At 41.5% G+C, this 19,429-nt stretch overlaps 2 protein-coding genes across 3 annotated transcripts; one reads left to right on the top strand and one right to left on the bottom strand.

Annotated features, from left to right (window-relative positions):
* On the top strand, positions 1-12,087 carry pcnx4 (pecanex 4). 2 transcript variants are annotated; one of them, XM_038728608.1, is made up of 11 exons: positions 1-158; positions 1,100-1,874; positions 1,982-2,161; positions 3,919-4,457; positions 4,585-4,685; positions 5,678-5,800; positions 7,338-7,698; positions 9,270-9,373; positions 9,457-10,562; positions 10,684-10,870; positions 11,039-11,290. In XM_038728608.1, exons 2-11 carry the CDS (start codon positions 1,177-1,179, stop codon positions 11,288-11,290), a joined length of 3,651 nt encoding a protein of 1,216 aa, XP_038584536.1. In that variant the 5' UTR covers positions 1-158; positions 1,100-1,176. The 2 variants fall into 2 exon arrangements, with proteins under 2 accessions (XP_038584536.1, XP_038584537.1); XM_038728609.1 differs by lacking the exon at positions 1-158 and having other exon boundaries at positions 1,177-1,874; positions 11,039-12,087.
* Positions 12,088-12,122: 35 nt separating this feature from the next.
* On the bottom strand, positions 12,123-18,524 carry dhrs7 (dehydrogenase/reductase (SDR family) member 7). The gene is made up of 7 exons (XM_038728610.1): positions 18,299-18,524; positions 16,835-16,987; positions 16,435-16,541; positions 15,952-16,191; positions 14,031-14,153; positions 13,720-13,935; positions 12,123-12,468 (listed from the first exon to the last, which is right to left on the bottom strand). The coding sequence occupies exons 1-7, from the start codon at positions 18,426-18,428 to the stop codon at positions 12,427-12,429; spliced, it is 1,011 nt and encodes a 336-aa protein (XP_038584538.1). The 5' UTR covers positions 18,429-18,524; the 3' UTR covers positions 12,123-12,426.
* Between the last annotated feature and the right edge of the window lie 905 nt (positions 18,525-19,429).

Genomic DNA, 19,429 nt, shown 5'->3' with positions numbered 1-19,429 from the left:
CTGTGTATCATGCCGAGGTTGCTTGGCTTTCAAGCTGTTAGCTTGCAGCTAATATTAATGCTGGCTATTTGCTTTTTGCGGCTGTTTCACCATAATACAACCTACATTGTCAAATACTACACAAGGCGTATCTGCACTCGGCTTTTCTTCTGTTAACGGTAAGTTTGTCTTACACCAGTGACAGCGCAGGTTGCCAACCTGCTGTTATTTACCTGTAATAGCAAGCTAACGTTAAGTTAGTCAAGCTGAAAAGACTTGCTGGCATCGCTAGCTAACAATAATATAGCTAGCTAAGGGAAAGAGACAAGAACAGTTTCAGAGAGGTCCAGTAAAGAATTTACGTTTCGCTAAGTACCTGGTTTGATTACATTAGGTGTGACATGAAATGTCCGGTTAGCAGCTTGAACAGGTTAGCCCGCGTTAGCTCATCCACAAGCTACTGCTGTTGTGTTTTCATGGCAACTCAGCTGTTGCTCATGTCTTGTATCTCATTTTGCCGTAGTACGAAAATTCGTGACTCTGTTATTAACACGTCCCATTTTAATAGAGACTCGTTTTATAAGGTGCTAACGACAATTTCAAAATAGTTAACTCACTGAGAGTTTCAGGGATGCGCTGACAACGTTATGTATCACATTGTTGAAGAGCTTAGGAGATGCCAAAGGAGTTAGGCTTTTCCAGACATGTCTGGAAGTGTCTGTAGTAGCCAAGTTGATTTAAAAAATATAATTTGTTTTATTTAGGAGTAAAATTAGATTAACAATACAATTTTAGATATAGGAAGAGTTGCTCATTAAATTGAACCCCAAATTGCAGTGGTCCAAGTATTCTGTTTATAGTATGACAGCTGTAAGAAAAATTATATTCTCCTGTGTTTGAAGAGTTCTTAGGAATTCCAAAGTTATCAAAATGCAGGCAGCAAATATATATTGCTGACTGTATATTGCAGTTCAAAACTTGTATTATTCACTACTGATTTAACTCCAATTTGTGTATTGTTACAACACGAGAGGCACAGACAGGGGCTACAACAATGAGAATGACGTACTGTATGAGTGCATCTCGAGTTTGTTTGGTAATAATTATTCCTCCATTACAGATAGCTTTGTTGTGTATGGGATGATGAATGGACACCCTCCTTCAGCTGTGTGGAGATGACCTGCCACCCCTTTGGGAATGGTCAGAATGGGGCCAGATGTGCCCCTTCTTAATGAGTACAAGCAGGAGTTCTTCTGGAAGCGTTTCCCACAGACAGTGTTGGGGGGTCCACGCTTCAAGTTGGGCTACTGTGCCCCACCATATGTGTATGTCAATCAGGCAGTCTTGTTCTTGACACCATGGCTTTTTGGGGGCATTGGTACTCTACTCTGCCAGCTGCAGCTGCTTCAGGAGCTCCACGCCACAGTGCTGTCTGGTATGCTGATGTTCGGGGCTGCAGTGGGTGTCCAGGCCCTGGCATTGTATGCTGCTCGAAGGAGTGGAACAGTGGAGAGACTTGGTGCACCCAACATCCTGGTTGATGAAGAGGAAGTGGAATTCACCCAGTGTGTCAGCCCAGAGACAGTCCGATTTATTGCCCCTGGAAAGAGGTTTGGGCTGAATGTGGTGCTGCATACAGTGCTAGCTGGAGTGCTCTGTGGCTTTGGGACATGGTATGTATTCCTTGGCAGACTGACTGCTCTCTACGGCAACATTGGTGTATCCCTGGTCGTCTTTGTGCTGAGTTGGGTGACACTGTGTATAGCTGAGTATTCCCTCATTGTGAATACCGCCACAGAGACGGCCACTTTCCATGCACAGGATACTTATGAGATCACCCCACTCACCCGGCCCCTCTACATTTTTATTTTCATTGCTGTGGACTTGGCTGTTAGGTGAGCATCACCACTGTCTGATTAATTGAGAAATCCTCTTATAGAATGCTACTGTATTTTACAATGCTTGCTGCCATAATAAATCTCAATGTCTTACTCCGGTTTAGGTTCTCAGGCCCAGTCCCTGATCTCCAACTGGCCAGCCAGGTTCTCCATGTGCTGTTCCTCTTCCTACCTCTGTTGTGGGCGCTAGGTATACTGCCTCCCTTGGATGCCCTGCTCCTCTGGGGCATGGAGCAGGTGCTCGTGTTTGGCTTAGGAGGCTCGCCCATGTCCAGCAACCTCAGGTACATATTTAAAGGACATGCTTGGTGTCAATCAAAGGTTTTACACTGATATTTACAAATGTTAATTTTTGATGTCTAGATGTCATAAACTACATAAACAACCACAACATCTTTGTAAATTACACTGGTGGACCAGTCTATGCCTTGAGATTTGAATTTGTATTACTATTACAATTTTAACACTCGATCACATTTACTAATTTATAAAATGAATTTATGGGGATCATTTCACCACAAATTTGAGCTCTGATTTCCAACATAGTATTTTATTAATATATACCTTGTTTCCATGCACATAATTAAAAATGCGTCCAAACTACATATAAATCCAATTGTAATGTGAGTCACTTGGAAATCAAGTTTTAAAGCAGTAGCATTGACAGCAGTTTTTGTTCATTCACATCCTCGTGAATATACACTCACCTAAAGGATTATTAGGAACACCTGTTCAATTTCTCATTAATGCAATTATCTAATCAACCAATCACATGGCAGTTGCTTCAATGCATTTAGGGGTGTGGTCCTGGTCAAGACAATCTCCTGAACTCCAAACTAAATGTCAGAATGGGAAAGAAAGGTGATTTAAGCAATTTTGAGCGTGGCATGGTTGTTGGTGCCAGACGGGCCGTCTGAGTATTTCACAATCTGCTCAGTTACTGGGATTTTCACGCACAACCATTTCTAGGGTTTACAAAGAATGGTGTGAAAAGGCAAAAACATCCAGTATGCGGCAGTCCTGTGGGCGAAAATGCCTTGTTGATGCTAGAGGTCAGAGGAGAATGGGCCGACTGATTCAAGCTGATAGAAGAGCAACTTTGACTGAAATAACCGCTCGTTACAACCGAGGTATGCAGCAAAGCATTTGTGAAGCCACAACACGCACAACCTTGAGGCGGATGGGCTACAACAGCAGAAGACCCCACCGGGTACCACTCATCTCCACTACAAATAGGAAAAAGAGGCTACAATTTGCAAGAGCTCAACAAAATTGGACAGTTGAAGACTGGAAAAATGTTGCCTGGTCTGATGAGTCTCGATTTCCGTTGAGACATTCAGATGGTAGAGTCAGAATTTGGCGTAAACAGAATGAGAACATGGATCCATCATGCCTTGTTACCACTGTGCAGGCCGGTGGTGTTGGTGGTGTAATGGTGTGGGGGATGTTTTCTTGGCACCCTTTAGGCCCCTTAGTGCCAATTGGGTATCGTTTAAATGCCACGGCCCACCTGAGCATTGTTTCTGACCATGTCCATCCCTTTATGGCCACCATGTACCCATCCTCTGATGGCTACTTCCAGCAGGATAATGCACCATGTCACAAAGCTTGAATCATTTCAAATTGGTTTCTTGAACATGACAATGAGTTCACTGTACTAAAATGGCCCCCACAGTCACCAGATCTCAACCCAATAGAGAATCTTTGGGATATGGTGTAACGGGAGCTTTGTGCCCTGGATGTGCATCCCACAAATCTCCATCAACTGCAAGAAGATGCTATCCTATCAATATGGGCCAACATTTCTAAAGAATGCTTTCAGCACCTTGTTGAATCAATGCCACGTAGAATTAAGGCAGTTCTGAAGGTGAAAGGGGGTCAAACACAGTATTAGTATGGTGTTCCTAATTATCCTTTAGGTGAGTGTACATTGTGTTATGTGGGAAACCAGTCCTCATCTGATTCTAATAGTCCCACTGAAAGTGTGAGAGTAGCCTGTGTATCATTAGCCCTGACTTTTTGTGTGTACACTGCCCCACAGACTGCTGTCAATGTTTGGTGCATCTGCCTGCGTAGCTGTTTGTAATTACTTCATCCCGTCAACGCTGGGTGTGGTTTTCTTCTCCATCTCTATGGGATTTCTGATGAGTCTGGACCTGGGCCAGATTGGCACACTCTGTAGAGGTCCCAGGGCATCCTTTGGGGACCGTGGATTTCGCAGAGGGGGGTCACCACCTCCTCCTCCTAGTTCCTTTGGCTGGAATCTGGGCTGCAGGGAGCTGCTGTTATATTTGAGCCTGCTGCTGGTGGCGATGACAGAGGCAGGGCTGTTGCATCACTTCCTTGGTTCAGCTCAGTCCCAGAGCTGGGTTATGGGACCCCAGGCTCCTGTCAGCTACCTCCTCCTCGTACTCTTCTGCCTCTGCTGGGCCCTCAGAGAGATCCAGGGGGCCTATGTATTTGGAGGGGTGCTCCTCAATCCCCTGTACCCTAAAGGCATGTCCAGTGTGCAGACTTTCAATCAGAGGAACAGAGGATTATACGTTGCTGCAGCAATCAGAAGAGTCCTTCTTTATCTTGGTGAGCTTTTTATAATGTGTTTAAGTCTGATGTTCTCCAATCTTAACATCTCTCTCAGGTGTGAAAACAACAGTACTATGTGTAAGAATGTGTTTTTGACCTGTACTTACTGTGTTTTACTTCACAGTGTCTCCATTTGCAATGATTGCTTTCCTGTCTATGGACAAATCTCTGCAGCTGCTCCACAGTGCTTCTCTCAGTGTGGGATTCACACGTGCTTTTAGAGTGGTATGCTCACACTCACTCTTGCTTGCAATCTAAGTAGCAATGTGAACATAACATCCTGTAAATAATTATTACAGTGAAGCCCTTCTTTTTAAAGTAACTCCAAGCAGATTGTTCTCGTGACCAAAAATAATAGACCATAGGTCTTTGATAAAATAAAACTAAAAAGTATGACTTTGAAAAATATGCCTTTGCACAATTTCCTTTGTTTTCTGGGATGTCCGTCCCATTTCTGTGAACGCAATATCGCAGGAACGCCTTGAAGGAATTTCTTCAAATTTGGCGCAAATGTCCACTTGGACTCAAGGATGAACTGGTGAGAATTTGGCCATTTGGCCACTATTCAACCCCATAACTCAGGACCTGAAGGGGAGATTGTGACAATATTTTACAGTTGGTCGGACACTGAATAGGTGACACTTTTGACTCAAAGGTCATTGTGACCTCAAAATAGGTTTTTAGCCATAATTTTAGGATGAATTGGGCAATTCCAGATTTCACACAAGTGTTGACAGGGACGACACAATGAGTAAACAGTAACTAACAAAGTACAGGCTTTCCATCTCTGCCTTTCACTTCCTGCCTCATTTTGAATTTTGTGCGTCATCGGAATCACGTGCCTGCAAACAGCGAATTGGAGTGTGCCTAGCTAATCGTGATCCAGTGAGTTTTATCTACACTTCATAGAGAGGATTCGCATCTAAAAATGCCAGGAGAGAACAAACCTAACCCTTTGTGTAGCTATACTCTATAAGAATCTGTCTTTACATAGAAATCAAGTACATGCGTACCTGTAGCCAATACATCTATGATAATCCTTCATTAATCTGTTAAAAAATGTGTATTAACTGGATCCATACATGTGTATCATCAATGTATTGGTAATTTCAATTGGTAATTCTTGTTTTTAAAATGAAATGTGATCCCAGAGTGTGTTCTGCTTTATATTATGCCTGTCATGCTCAGTACACTGGTTGCTTTTTGTTGCTGTGCAGGTGTGGCAGAGTTCAGAGGATGCTCTGCTACAAATGGTGGTGGTGGTCTTAGTGCGGTTTGCAGCTGGAAACAACATGCTGCCAGGGTGGGACAACCTGGGCACTGGAGTTCAGCTTCTTCTGGTGACATTCCTTTTCCCTTTATTTTCACCCCATATTAGATCTTTCTACATTGTATGTCATATCTGCTGAGGCTTAAAGGTACAATATGTAATTCCTGGCTACATACTCAAAACAAATAGGGGGCAGTATTTCACCTTGTGGAAGAGTTGCATTATTTACTAATCAGCGATGGCGCTGTTCAAGATTGTGTAGATGCGTAATAAACTTTCCAATCTTGCCTCATCTCATACCAGTAGTGCCAAGTGCTTACCAACTACTAATTGTAACTAACAGCAGGGAAAGAATACACATCTTATAATCTTCAGCTGTGATGTCAGCCTATAGTTTACATTATATCTTGCTTAGCTTTTTAGCAAGACCACAGTAACAAGAAAACAGCCACGTCAAATCCATATATTTCCATTTGGAATGTTTTTCAGTTGTCATCATTAGTTGCACTAAAGATATGTTTCTTTAAGTATTCAATGTTCGATGTTACGTAGCAGAGTTCAACATCAAAACGCATCTCTTTACTCGTCAAGAGTTAGCCACCCCAATATTTACTCATTGTACTTCTTTTTATATTGCTTCTTTTCTTTCTCGTGGAACGTGGGCTGTAAGTAAACTTGAAAGCGATCGATAAGCCTTCGGGTCAGCTCTACGTCTTCGTCCTCTCATGTTGGACAGTGGACAGACTGGACGCAACAGTGACTCACTGTCACCTCGCAAAGGCACAAGTTGTATTTTAACTTAGGACAGGTCTGCTTTAAAGCTGCAGAGCTGCAGTCTCTACACTGTACATACTTACACTGTACATTTACAGCTAAACTGAGGCCTGAAGGGTTAGGGTTACAATTTTGGATTTATTCACATACTTATACTTACTATAAAAAGACCATACTTTAAAAAGATTTATTAAGTTAATTCTTTTGCCATTTTTATTTTCAGCGTTTGATGTTGACATTTATATCATAATAGACTGTATTATGATAGCACCCCCATATAGCCAAAATGGCATGATCCTTGTTAACACCTATGCGAAGATTTGACTGTGAGATTGGCAGTCGAATCTGGCCGCCTATTGAAGCATCAAATCTTTGACAATTCGATTACACTCAATTTTACAAATCAAATCATTCGATATCGATAATCATCAAGATAATTGTCAAATCATTATTTCTTTATATCTTATTTATATCTTCAGTATGCATGAGTAAATTGAGTGAAATCTTTTTTCAGTCCCATTTCCTTAACTATATAAATATCTTAATAGAAAAATGAAGTGTAAGTAAGTAAATTTGTTTGTGATTCAAATGAATTAAATGAAACCTTTATTGAACATTTGTTATATTGGGATAACTATCATTGTTGTTTTATTGCTCAGCCCTAGGTTATCGCATAATAAAATAAATAAAATCAAGTCAAATAAAAAGAGTGAATGAGGCACACAAATCACTCCATAAACACACTATTTATTACACAGACGTCAGCTGATAAAACCTGATGGAGGTGCATTGGGTTAGTGCTCTTCATGTTGGCCTGTGTGTTTCTGATCCAGGTGGGCCTCCTAATTGACAGACTGACCCAGTTCCTTGCCAAGCTAAAGTTCACCCTGACTGTGTTGGTGACATCTTGGACAGAGAAGAAGCAGCGCCGTCAGTCAGCTGGAACTCTCTTGGCTGTGAACGCCACCCTATGCCCACTGCTGCTGGCGGTGGTAACCCTGTCTGCCCTTCTCTCTGCCCCTCTGCTGCCCCTTTTCACCCTGCCTATCTTCCTGGTGGGGTTCCCCAGGCCTCAGCGCAGTTGGCCAGGCCCCGTAGGTACTGCCTGTCCCTGCCCGGACTCAATATTCTACCAGCAGATGAGCGGAAGTCTGGCCTCTGCTCTGAGGACAGCCTTTGCAAGAGGGTCACTGGGTTAGTTGTTCACGCTTGATATCTCCTCTGTCTATGGTGTCTTCAATTTTAATCTTTCTCAAATGTTACAAGTAAACAGTGTTTACTGTTTTAGCATTCATAAGATCTGGAAATCTATCTGAATATTGGATTGTAGTGTTAATTGAGAGCTCAGTGTAAGTAAACTTAAGATAATCTAAATAATGCTGAAAGGATTTATTTTTATTATGAAGACGATCTCTTTTTGTTTGTTCAGTCAATTAATAGCTTGCAAATGTTTATTAATATTAAATACTTGAAATTATTAATTGATTTTCAAAATATTTTGGAACATCTTTAATTAATTAACTAGTCAATTGGATTAATCAAACATTTCAGAACTATATCTAAGGTTAAAGGTGATATTACTCAAAATCTTTTTAAGTCAGTTGCATACAGTATTTAATTTTGCTGATTTTGCTATTTATAGCCCACAGCAGTACACTCCAGTCTACAGAGCTCCAACAGGATTAGAAATAAATAGATAAAATAATATAGTTTTTTACTACAATGTGTTTTGACTTGTGCGATAATTGCAGTGACGGAACTTTCCTATAGGTCAAGTAGGGATAGTATGAAGATCAGAGAGAATTGCACCATCACCTCATATGGTTTAATAGTAAGAGGAATGTTGTTGTGAGCAGCTCTTCCGAATTGCTGGCAGTAATGTGAGCTTGCATGATCCAGTTAAGCTTCCTGTGAAGTGACCCAAAAAAAAAAGCTCTGATCTGTATTCATTACATCCAAATGTTTCCGCACCATTAACCATGTAATACTCTTAGGCCAAATGGAGCTGCTGCAAGGATTTTGTTCTGTGCTCGATCAGGAGGGAGCAAGAGAAAAAATGGTGCAAATAGAGAATCATTATTTATGGATTGATGACTCAAAACTGAATAAAATTGCTGAGGTGATGTCATCACTCAATCTTGTTGTTTTTGTGAGCTTGGGATGCTGTGGCTGTGATGTATAATTCAGAATAAGAGCTTGTTAGGTTGATGCTCGCAGTCTAACGATGGTTTGAAGTGTTCTTTTGCTTTGCTCACACTGGGGGCCGTGTAGCAGGAAAAGGGAGTCTGCCCAGCGTGTCACTTCCCATCATGAGGTAGCGGCAGAGACTATTCTGAGATGTCGTTACGGGGCATGACATTATTTAGGAGCCAACTCAACTTAAAACAACAGCCTCCATCACCTTGCCATTTCTGTTCATCTGTGTTGAAATAAGTGTAAACAATATCCACAAGAAGAGTTTTTAAGACACTAATGGAAGGCTAAGGCCAAGAACATATTTAATATTTAGATATCTGTTCAGTCAGCCAGCTTAAACCATATCATGACCTTCTTGTACAACTGTGATGGTACACGTATCCTTCGAGCTCATCCTGTAGCCATGTTATCCACATCGTCATGCAAAATAAAAAGGTGCACTAAGAATCCCTTGCCTGTCTTTGTTACATGATGTACATACATTGTGTGTTTCCCTTACTTATTACAACATCCCATCTCTTCACATTTTTCATGCATGAATGACTGATGATTTTCTCCCTCCTTTGTAGGTTCTTTAGCCCCAGGCTCTCATTTTCTTGGCCGCTTTCAGGACCGTATGGTTTGGATAATGATCCTGGAGAGAGGATATGGCTACTGTACAGTCAACATTAAGGTACTGTATCTTTCTGTTTGTCTATTATGAATCAATGCAGTCATTGACAGCACGATTACATAATGTGGTGTCGTTTGCCACAGGGTCTGGAGCTACAGGAGACGTCTTGCCACACAGTGGAGGCACGGAGGGTGGACGAGGTGTTCGAGGCCGCCTTTGAGCGCCCTGAGAGGCTTGGCTTCACCCAGGGCTTTAACATGCACTGGGGGAATGCCCTCACACCTTGTGCTGCTCTTTCAGTGCGAGTCTACTCGGATGCCCGAAATGTGCTTTCTGGCATCATCGACTCTCATGACAACTTGAGGAAACTTCAGGATGACTTTTTGAAAGCACTGGTCTGGTTGCTCCTCCGATATTGTGTGCAGAAGCATAAAGGATTTCTATGGAGCAGTGAAGAGGGGTCAGGGGTTGGAGGCAGGAAGTCTCAGTCTTCGCAGTTGGCCCAGACCACTTGTAACCAGCCACCGGAGGCTGTCATAGTGGAATCCAATGTGTCTTCTCTAAGGTTCAGACAGGACAGCTCCAGTTTGACCTCCTTTGGTGATTGGTCAGATGAGGATGACTTATTTGGACCACAACCAGCCAGGCGGACAGTGGCATTAGTAACTGCAGAGGCCCAGCCTGGACATACAGCGCTGCAGACAGGGGCCTCTCTGCCGGGTTCTGTGGAGATGGACAGTCTTTTTGAAAATATGGCGCTCTCGGCCCTGCAGCCACTCCAGCCTCTGGGTCTGGGCATCGGGATGCCAGCAGTGGACAAAGGCCGTAACCCAGAGGTCTTCAGAGAGAGTCCCGGCTCTCTCCCGCAGCTCAACTTCAGCTGCCCCCAGTCGGAGTTATTCAACCTACCAACAGGCTGGAGGACAGCACCTTTGTTACCAACACGCTTGCTGCAGCTCAGGCCTTTGTTTCCTGAGGACTGGTTTCGGTTCGCCTTGGGGCGCTTTGGGCCTGCTGTGCAGGGCGAGACCTCAGAGGACATGACCAAGGCCCTGAAGGAGGATGAAGCCTTGAAAGAATTGTACGCACAGGTTTCACTTTCATGTCTCATCTCACTGGGGGCAGAGACCGCCTTCACGAGTCCCAGTTACGTCTACAGACTCTATTGTGGAGATATACCATGGACGGAAGGACTTGACTGGCTCTCCTCAAGTAAAGAACTTTACCAGCTCGCGCTTCGTGCTTTCAGGTAAAACTGGCAGTTACAGAGTTTCTAGGTTTTGTATTTCTGGTCGTAGAGGGTATTTATAGCAGGAAAATAAGATTTATATTTAATTGAATTCTGCCTCTATGGTTTTGTTCACCTTCAGGTTCAGTTTCAAGCTGCTGTTTGATCAAGCAAGCCTAGGGCCCATTGAGTCCCCTGAGGAATTGTTCGGCACCTTGGAGGAATATGAAAGGAATTGGTACATTGGCCTAGTGACAGAAAAAGGTTGGCACGACAGTGTCCTTCAGGAGAAACCCTTCCTATTCTCTCTAGGGCATGACCTCGCTATGGTAATTCTCACAGTCTACAAAATATAAAAGTACATCTGTTGTTACCGTACCCACAGGTTATTCCAGTCACTGGAATAAAATGAGAGATATTTTAAAAATAGCATTTTAGAGCCAATCTCAGTGAAATGTATGTATTGCATTTGTATGATTGACTGTCCTTGTCTGCAGGGTACCTACACAGGGCGGGTCCTGTCCCTGCAGGAACAGCTGGTGCAAGTGGGCCGTCTAAATGGAGAGGGGGTGCGAGGCCAGTGGGCAAACCTTTCCTGGGAGCTCCTCTATGCTACTAATGATGACGAGGAGCGTTACAGCATCCAGGCTCACCCCTTCATGCTAAGGAACCTAACTGTTCAGGCAGCTGATCCCCCTCTAGGATACCCAATCTACTCCTCAGCCCCCCTTCACTTCCCCTGCCTCTGACCTGTGGCTTCTTCTGCCCTTTCTGCTGAACATACTCTGGAGAGGGAAGAGGATGCTTTTCAGTCGGTACCACCACAGCAAAATGTCAATTCCCGAAGTTACTGGTTTCTTGGAAATTCACAGGGAAAATATAGCAAAGTCAAGAGAAAACATTTGAAAAAACAATTCAGGAGTTTTGTTTTTGAAAGCACTGACTCGCATGATTTCAGAAGAGAGTACTTTGTTTTTCACATTAATTTGACTTTTTTTGTGCTTCATTTCCTGCAGCACAGAGGAAGAAGCAGTGGCATCACCACTGTACTATTGTACATGTTATATCTTTTTAACAGATTTGAACTGACATTGTGGACTACCTCCTAGAACAGCACATTAAATAAAATTTCCCTTTGAACATTTGTATCTTGAAAGAGTCCCCGATCGGGTTCCAGCACACAAGTTTTGTGGGTTGTTTCTTAATGTTTGTGCTTAAAACAAAAGTGAATCAATTTGCCCGTCTCCCCTCTAGAAGACACTTGCTGCCTCTGGTTTTAATGTACCTTTTAGATAAGTTTCAGGCAATTCCCTTCCTTGTCCTCAAAAATAGGACAAGAATTTTAATGTTTTGTTAAGATATCAAGGATGTGCCTTGTGTATGTCTTGCTGTATGTGTAATGTGTTTAGTGCTGTTGTTTTGTTTACAATTCACTTGTTTACAATTTAGAATGAGTTAAATGAATTTTGTCCATAGTCTCTTGTACATATTGTTGACTTTCATATGTGTAACTGTATATACTTATAATAAAAAAAGCTTGGAAGAAGCAATTTTGTTATGTTTCACTAAACAAACAGAAGATTGATTTAAACTCAGTTTTATTAAACAATCAAAAGGTCAATGCAATTGCTTCATTCCTACATGGAATCCTTAACCTGACCAGAAGTTCACATAATCTTAAGCTGTTACACGACAGTAAAATATACAATTTACTTAGCCTCTGAGATGAAAACACAGCAAAATAGAAAGGTATGCATTTTTGTCACCCTGCCATGCCCTGGGAAGAAAGCTCTAAAGACCCCAAAATATTGCAGTAAAACCCCACATCATTTTCCAGGTCAATAATTAGAAATGCAATAAACGTTTCCTGTTGAGGATGTGACTTTCAGGAAGTCTTAGGCTTGGTGAAGTATCCAGAGTCTGCATCCTGCGAAAGAAAAGGCTAGCTGTTAGCACGGATGTTTGACTAATGTAAATGAAATCAAAATTTTAATATTTTTATTCAAACTTAAACTATCTACACGTACTGCATTCTGGTGAGATTTGTATATCTGGAGGAATTGTGTGGTGGTCAAACGCATGACCCTGACATTGCCTTAACTCCAGTGACTTCGCTGTTTAGGAATATTGAGTAGATTTTGTTAAGTTGTGTCGGCTCCAGATGCCTTTTTTTTTGTCTCTAAAGGATACGTCACAGATCTTACTGAAGCATGAGCATGTGACGTGCCAATGTTAGGCCAGTTGGAACATGACCTTTCTTTGTGGCCCTCAGCTGTCACCGTCCAGCAGAGGCCAACAGACACACTGGTCAGTCAGTCAGTCTGTCTGCACCGCGGGGAAGTACTCATGCTCACTGTCATACCCTGGCCACCGTCTTCTTATTAGGCTCAAGCAAGGTCAGTAACAGCTGAGCCCCCCCCAGCTGTTAAGAGACAGCTCTGCATAGTGTCTGCCACGTTCTGCTTTATTCAAGTATTTTCAGGCTTTTGACACATGAGAATCCCCCGGTCCCAGGTCTTACGGCGCAAGGTCAACCGAACACAATACTAAGGCAAGACCAAACAAACCGGTCCAATCAAATGCGAGCGCGTTCTGATGGGTTCAGAGAAGAGTGAGCCTTTTTATCTGAATGATCAGGCACACATCTTATCAGTGGGACAGGGAATGGTTTTAAAAGGTCCTATACTACACCTTGCCCAAACAGGTGTAGCCACTTTTTTGGCTAATTTATTCTCTACATGGGACGGTGTGAATGGCATTTCTCTGACACTCTCTTGTTGCAGCTGTGAAGGTGGGACAACTTTATGAGTACATTAAGCATGGAATTTGGTGACCTCAGCAAACTCGCAGCATAGCTCCACCCACCTTTAAAATAATAGTCTGACATTTTGGAAAATGCAATCATTTGATTTCATGCTCACTCATGTGTCTGTATAATAAATATGTAGCTGGAGCCAGCAGCCAGTTAGCTTAACGAAGAAACAGCTAGCCTGGCTCTGTCCAAAGGTAAAATTCATCTAATCCATGCAAAAACAAGATTTTGCTTTTGTATGTGCTGGACTATTTTTTGTCCAGGCTTGAGAGCAGATAACGGTGGGGTACATCCGTGACAATAAATCTAGCCTATGCTTAGGTTAAATGTGCACCATATTTACTTCCTAGGAGATTATACACCTACCAGGCCAGCTTTGAAATTCTGCACCCTTTTTCTGCCCAACATGTTTGTGATGAACCAGGCAACTGTAGGCGCGTACTGCCAGGCGTAGTAAAACAGGAGGAAGGGCTGCTGTGCGATCCACATTTCCTTGACACCATTGGCGATTCCCACCAGCATTAAATGCACACAGCGACTTGTTGGCATCTTGTATTCCTGATTACCAACTGTGGCCACAGGCTTAAATAATGGGGGGAAAACGGGTTACTGAAAACAAACTACTGAAAGAGCTACTGTGTCATATCACATCCCATGTGTCAAATAAAATGCATTACCTTGTTCAGTTCCTCTGTGAAGGCATTGTGGACAATCTGTGACTGCACAGGCCCCGGACACACTGTGCTGATAAGTATGTTTGGAAAGTCAGTCAGCTCAGTCCGGAGGGAATTAAAGAAACCCTGTATACAATACAGTAACAATCAGCAACAATATGCGCACAGGCCCACACAGCTGTTTTGTTTGTTTTTTTACATGATGATGTTTCTTTACAGGTGAAACTCGAAAAATTAGCACATCGTGCAGAAGTTGATTTATTTCAGTAATTCAACTTAAAAAAAAGGTGAAACTAATATATTATATAGACTCATTACATGCCAAGTGAGATATTTCAAGTCTTTATTTGATATAATTTCGATAATTATGGCTTACAGCTTATGAAAACCCCAAATTCAAAATCTCAGAAAATTAGAATATTACATGAAATCAATAATAAAAAGGGGATTTTAAATACAGAAATGTCAGCCCTCTGAAAAGTATAATCATGCATATGTACTCAGTACTTGTTTTGGGCCCCTTTTGCATGAATTAATGCCTCAATGCGGCATGACATGGATGCTATCAGCCTGTGGCACTGCTGAGGTGTTATGGAAGATCAGGATGCTTCAATAGCGGCCTTCAGCTCTTCTGCATTGTTCAGTCTCATGTCTTTCATCTTTCTCTTGGCAATGTCCCATAGAGAATCTCAGGTCAGGCGAGTTTGCTGAGCCAATCAAGCACAGTAATCCCATGGTCACTGAACCAGGTTTTGGTACTTTTGGCAGTGTGGGCAGGTGCCAAGTCAAAATGAAGTCAGCATCCCATAAAGCTCGTCTGCTGAAGGAAGCATAAAGTGCTCTAAAATGTCCTGGTAGACGTGCGCTGACTCTGGACTTAAAGCACAGTGGACCAACACCAGCAGATGACATGGCTCCCCAAACCAACACAGACTGTGGAAACTTCACACTGGACTTCAAGCATCTTGGATTTTGTGCCTCTCCATTCTTCCCCCAGACTCTGGGACCTTGGTTTCCAAATGAGATGCAAAATTTGCTCTCATCAGAAAAGAGGACTTTGGACCACTGAGAAACAGACCAGTTCTTTTTTTCTTTAGCCCAGGTAAGACGCTTCTGACGTGGTTTGTTGGTCAGGAGCGGCTTGACAAGAGGAATACAACATTTGAAGCTCATGTCCAGGACCCGTCTGTGTGTGGTGGCTCTTGATGCAGTCACTCCAGCCTCAGTCCACTCCTTGTGAAGCTCCCCCATACATTTGAATGGCCTTTTCCTGACAATCCTCTCCAGGCTACGGTCATCCGTGCTGCTTGTGCACCTTTTTCTTCCACACAACTTTATATTAATGTGCCTTGATACAGCACTTTGAGAACATCCAACTTCTTTTGCAATTACCTTTTGAGGCTTTGTCAATGATGGTTTTCTACACAACTGTCAGGTCAGCAGTCTTCCCCATGATTGTGAATTCCACTGAACCAGACTGAGAGACCAATTAAAGGCTCAGGAACCCTTTGCAGGTGTTTTGGATTAATTATCTGATTAGAGTGTGACACTTTGAGCCTACAATACTGAACCTTTTCACAATATTCTAATTTTCTGAGATTTTGAATTTGGGGTTTTCATAAGCTGTATGCAATAATCATCGAAATTATATCAAATAAAAGCTTGAAATACCTCACTTTGCATGTAATGAGTCTATATAATATATTAGTTACACCTTTTAAGTTGAATTACTGAAATAAATGAACTTTTGCATGATATGCTAATTTTTCGAGTTTCACCTGTAAACTAATAAAAAGTTAAAGAGAGATTAACAACTTATTGGCAATCACTGTCAGAGGACACTGGACAAATTAAAACAGAGAAAACAAACTACTTCACTTAAACTCTCTCTGGTCCAAACAGTTGCTATCTGTATTTCCTTCACCTGAAGAGCATGTTTGCTGGCAGAGTATCCTGTTGCCAGGGGAGCTCCAGCGAGGCCAACGACGCTGCTGACAGTCACAATGCTCCCAGTGCCTTGCCTCGTCATGTGAGGCAGCACCTGCTTGGTGATGGAGACCGTACCCAGGAAGTTGAGCTCCATCAAGGCCTGATACACATCAACACTGGTGTCCATGCACAGAGAGCGTTGGCTTCGGCCGCCATTGTTAATTAGGATATCAATCTGAAAAGGAACGAAAAAGTGGACAGAACTAGAGAATGGCAAATTTCTTTTCATACAATGCATGGACAGAATAGTTTGTAGGTAGTATAATAAAAAGAGAACAAAGTAAAAGTGAAAATGTTAAGAATTGAATACAAGGCTAAGAGGGTATGTATTGTGTAATCAAATAGAAATGTTCTTGTTGCAATAAAACAAGTGAGGAAAAAGCACTGCATTATAAAACAGCAATTGCAGTGGCCTTACATGTCCAAAGTACTGGACTGCAGCTTTTGTTCTTTCCTCATGCGACGTCCTCTCCAACAAATCAAGTGGAAGAACAAGAATATCTTTATCCTGGAGGTCGGAGCACTCTTGAGAAAAAATAATAATTCAGTTGGTCATATCTGAGTAAGGCTTATCGAAAATTAAACAAACGCAGGTGAAGTACTGAAACAGTTCCAACATTTACTGTGGGTCTGAGAAAGACGGCTGACAGCTAGAAAAAGGAAAAATTCCTAAGGCAAAGTATTAAAAATGTTATTACTGTGTTGTACTGCAGTGTTGCACCTGAACTCAGAGTTAAAGAGGTTATGTTAAAGTCTTGATGAATTTTAGCCAGGCCATACAACCTCTTACCAAAAAAAAGCATAAATAAAATATTTACCTAAACAGCAACGTTTCACCCTATTTAGCTCATCCTCACGTCGAGCAGACAGGATCAGACGTGACCCACACCTTGCCAGCTGATAAGCCAGCTCCTCCCCAATACCACTGGACGCTCCAGTGACCCACACCACCAGCCTTTTCAGCTTATTCTCTGGTTAACAAAAAAACAATTCATCTCATTTGATCAACTGTCAACATTTCATGTCATTTGCTAGGTCTGAGACTGATCCACATCAACATTTTCTTAAAAGAAATATGTGGATAAATATATGGATTAGACACCACCTTCCAAAGAATTCCAGAAGATACCCAGAATTGGTTTTTTGCTATATTGGAAAAGATCAGGCTATGACCTAGTATGACTGTTGTACTGGACAATTTAACAAAGCATCCTATCGCTATACCCTCACTTACTACTAATTTTGTTAGATTGCGTCATATCGAGCTAATAAAGCTTTCCTTAGATATATGGGGCTCCATTAAACTCTTTTTCCCCCCAATCCTTGACAGTGATGGAAAGTAACATTTAAAGTTCTGAAGTACTTTTACTTTGCTTGTCTATTTCCTTTTTAGCCACTATATACATCACTACATTTCAGAGTACATTATTTTACCTTTTACCACATTTATTTGACAGCTATAGTAACTATTTGCTGTGAAGATTTTTTTCATGGAACCTTTTTCTATTTCTAAAATGGTAAATTCCAATAGAATACAAAACAGCTAAAACTTGTTTAACCTTGACCACCTACAACAATGAAATGCTTCCTACACATACTCCATCAGTAGCTATTATAGCCCGACCTAAAAGCTAAAGAAATCTGATGATGACATCTCTGCTGATATTATTATCATCATTATTTTACATAAACACATAATGTCAACAAACTATCTGGATACCCAGAAGATGTTTTGTGGGACATTTTACAGTTAAAAAATAAACTTGTCAGTGCTCTTTGCTGGTTAAACTGTGTAATGGTGACACTGATAATCCAAGAATATAATATAGCTAATAATATAACACTGACATTCTGCATAATGAGTACTTTTACTCTTTATACTAAAGTAGCCTACATTTTACTAATAATATTTATGTAGTTCACTTAAGTATAATTATGCATGGAGGACTTGTATAGTACTTGTAATAAAGCAAAATATCTGGATACACTGGTCCTGTTATGAAAACGTGTGTAAATCAGTCCTAGATATGATTACTGTACATATGAAAAGTGGACCTTTGAAGAGCTCAGAGGGCCATCATGTGAGGTATAGACATGGGTCAAACGTGAAACGTTAGCTAATTATTGTTTAACGTATGTGTAACTGTTCTAACGTTACCTCAAAGAGGGCTCATCAGAGAATACAGCCATTGTCACTGGCTGTCCCCATCTTATCATCTACCGCACACCTTTCCTTGTTTGTGAATAAGAAGAGACACGAGGATATGGTTTCAGAAACTCACCTGGCTTGTGTCCCAACAGACTTGCCCACAGCAGAGTGAAGTCTGCGTCCGCGAAAATGAAACACAGGACGTGAATAAGTAAATAAAGTGGTATAAAACACCACAGTGCGGAAACGATGCAACAGTCCATTTGCTGAACGATGATGAAGAGACTTGTGACTGAAGTTGAGCAGCTCCTACTGTGTGAAATCAAGCCTCTATAAAACAAAACTGCAGCTAACGGATATTACGTCACTTCCGCGCTGATATTTTCTAAATTAAAGCTCGGCACCAGCTAAAGAAGATACATTAACATTAATGAAGGGAGTTCCATGTTTTAAATGTTTCACTTTAACCAACAAATGATGATTAAAATTGGCATCCAGTGGATTTTCTACTTTAGCTTCTCTGACATAAGATACCTTTTAGTCTGGATTTCTACACTTTCAGCCATTGCCAGTTTAACCAACCATGGTACCAGGTTAAAAAAAATCTAATAATTTAGGAATGTGCATCATGTAAGCCAACTTCAGCTAAAATAATAAAACTAGTCTTAAAATAAGAGTTAGGCACTTATTAATGTCAACTCTTTTCCTTCAGTAGTTTACATTTCCATTCCCAGTTTTTGAAATCATACTATATAATGCAGGTTTGCCAATAAATCTCCAACCAGTCAGTCAGGCTATCTATCTATCTGCTACATGTGTTTTTAATTTAACCCTCTTGAGGTTCAGAAACCACCCTTTTTTTCTGTGGCGGATGTCAGCATTTTGCAATAATGAACTTCAGCCATGACGGTTACACAGTGTTACACAGAAACTTGTTGGTTCTCTAAAAGTGATCGTTGTTTCAAAACAAAATTCTCTCTCAGAACAGAGACAGAGAACTAAAATGTGCCAAGCTCAGTCTCACCATGTTAAAATGTGTAGCAGTGCAATACACAACAGCATCAAATAACCAAGAGAGAGATGGAAACATTTGTCCAGGTCCTCTTATGTTGCGATAAGGAACAGGTCATCAGTGAATGAGAAGCTTAAAAAGGTGACTGTGACATTGGGTTCTATTAAGAGATGTACAAATCGTTCTACAGCAGAATCATGAACATTTTATTATTCCATAAGGCATATTTGGACAATATGAAACATTAAGTCT

The sequence above is a fragment of the Micropterus salmoides genome, unplaced genomic scaffold, assembly GCF_014851395.1.
Source record: "Micropterus salmoides isolate LMB-PRFRI ecotype aquatic unplaced genomic scaffold, ASM1485139v1 Ms_hic_scaffold_19, whole genome shotgun sequence".
NCBI classification, from domain to species: domain Eukaryota; kingdom Metazoa; phylum Chordata; class Actinopteri; order Centrarchiformes; family Centrarchidae; genus Micropterus; species Micropterus salmoides.
This window is presented reverse-complemented; position numbering and strand designations above follow the sequence as displayed.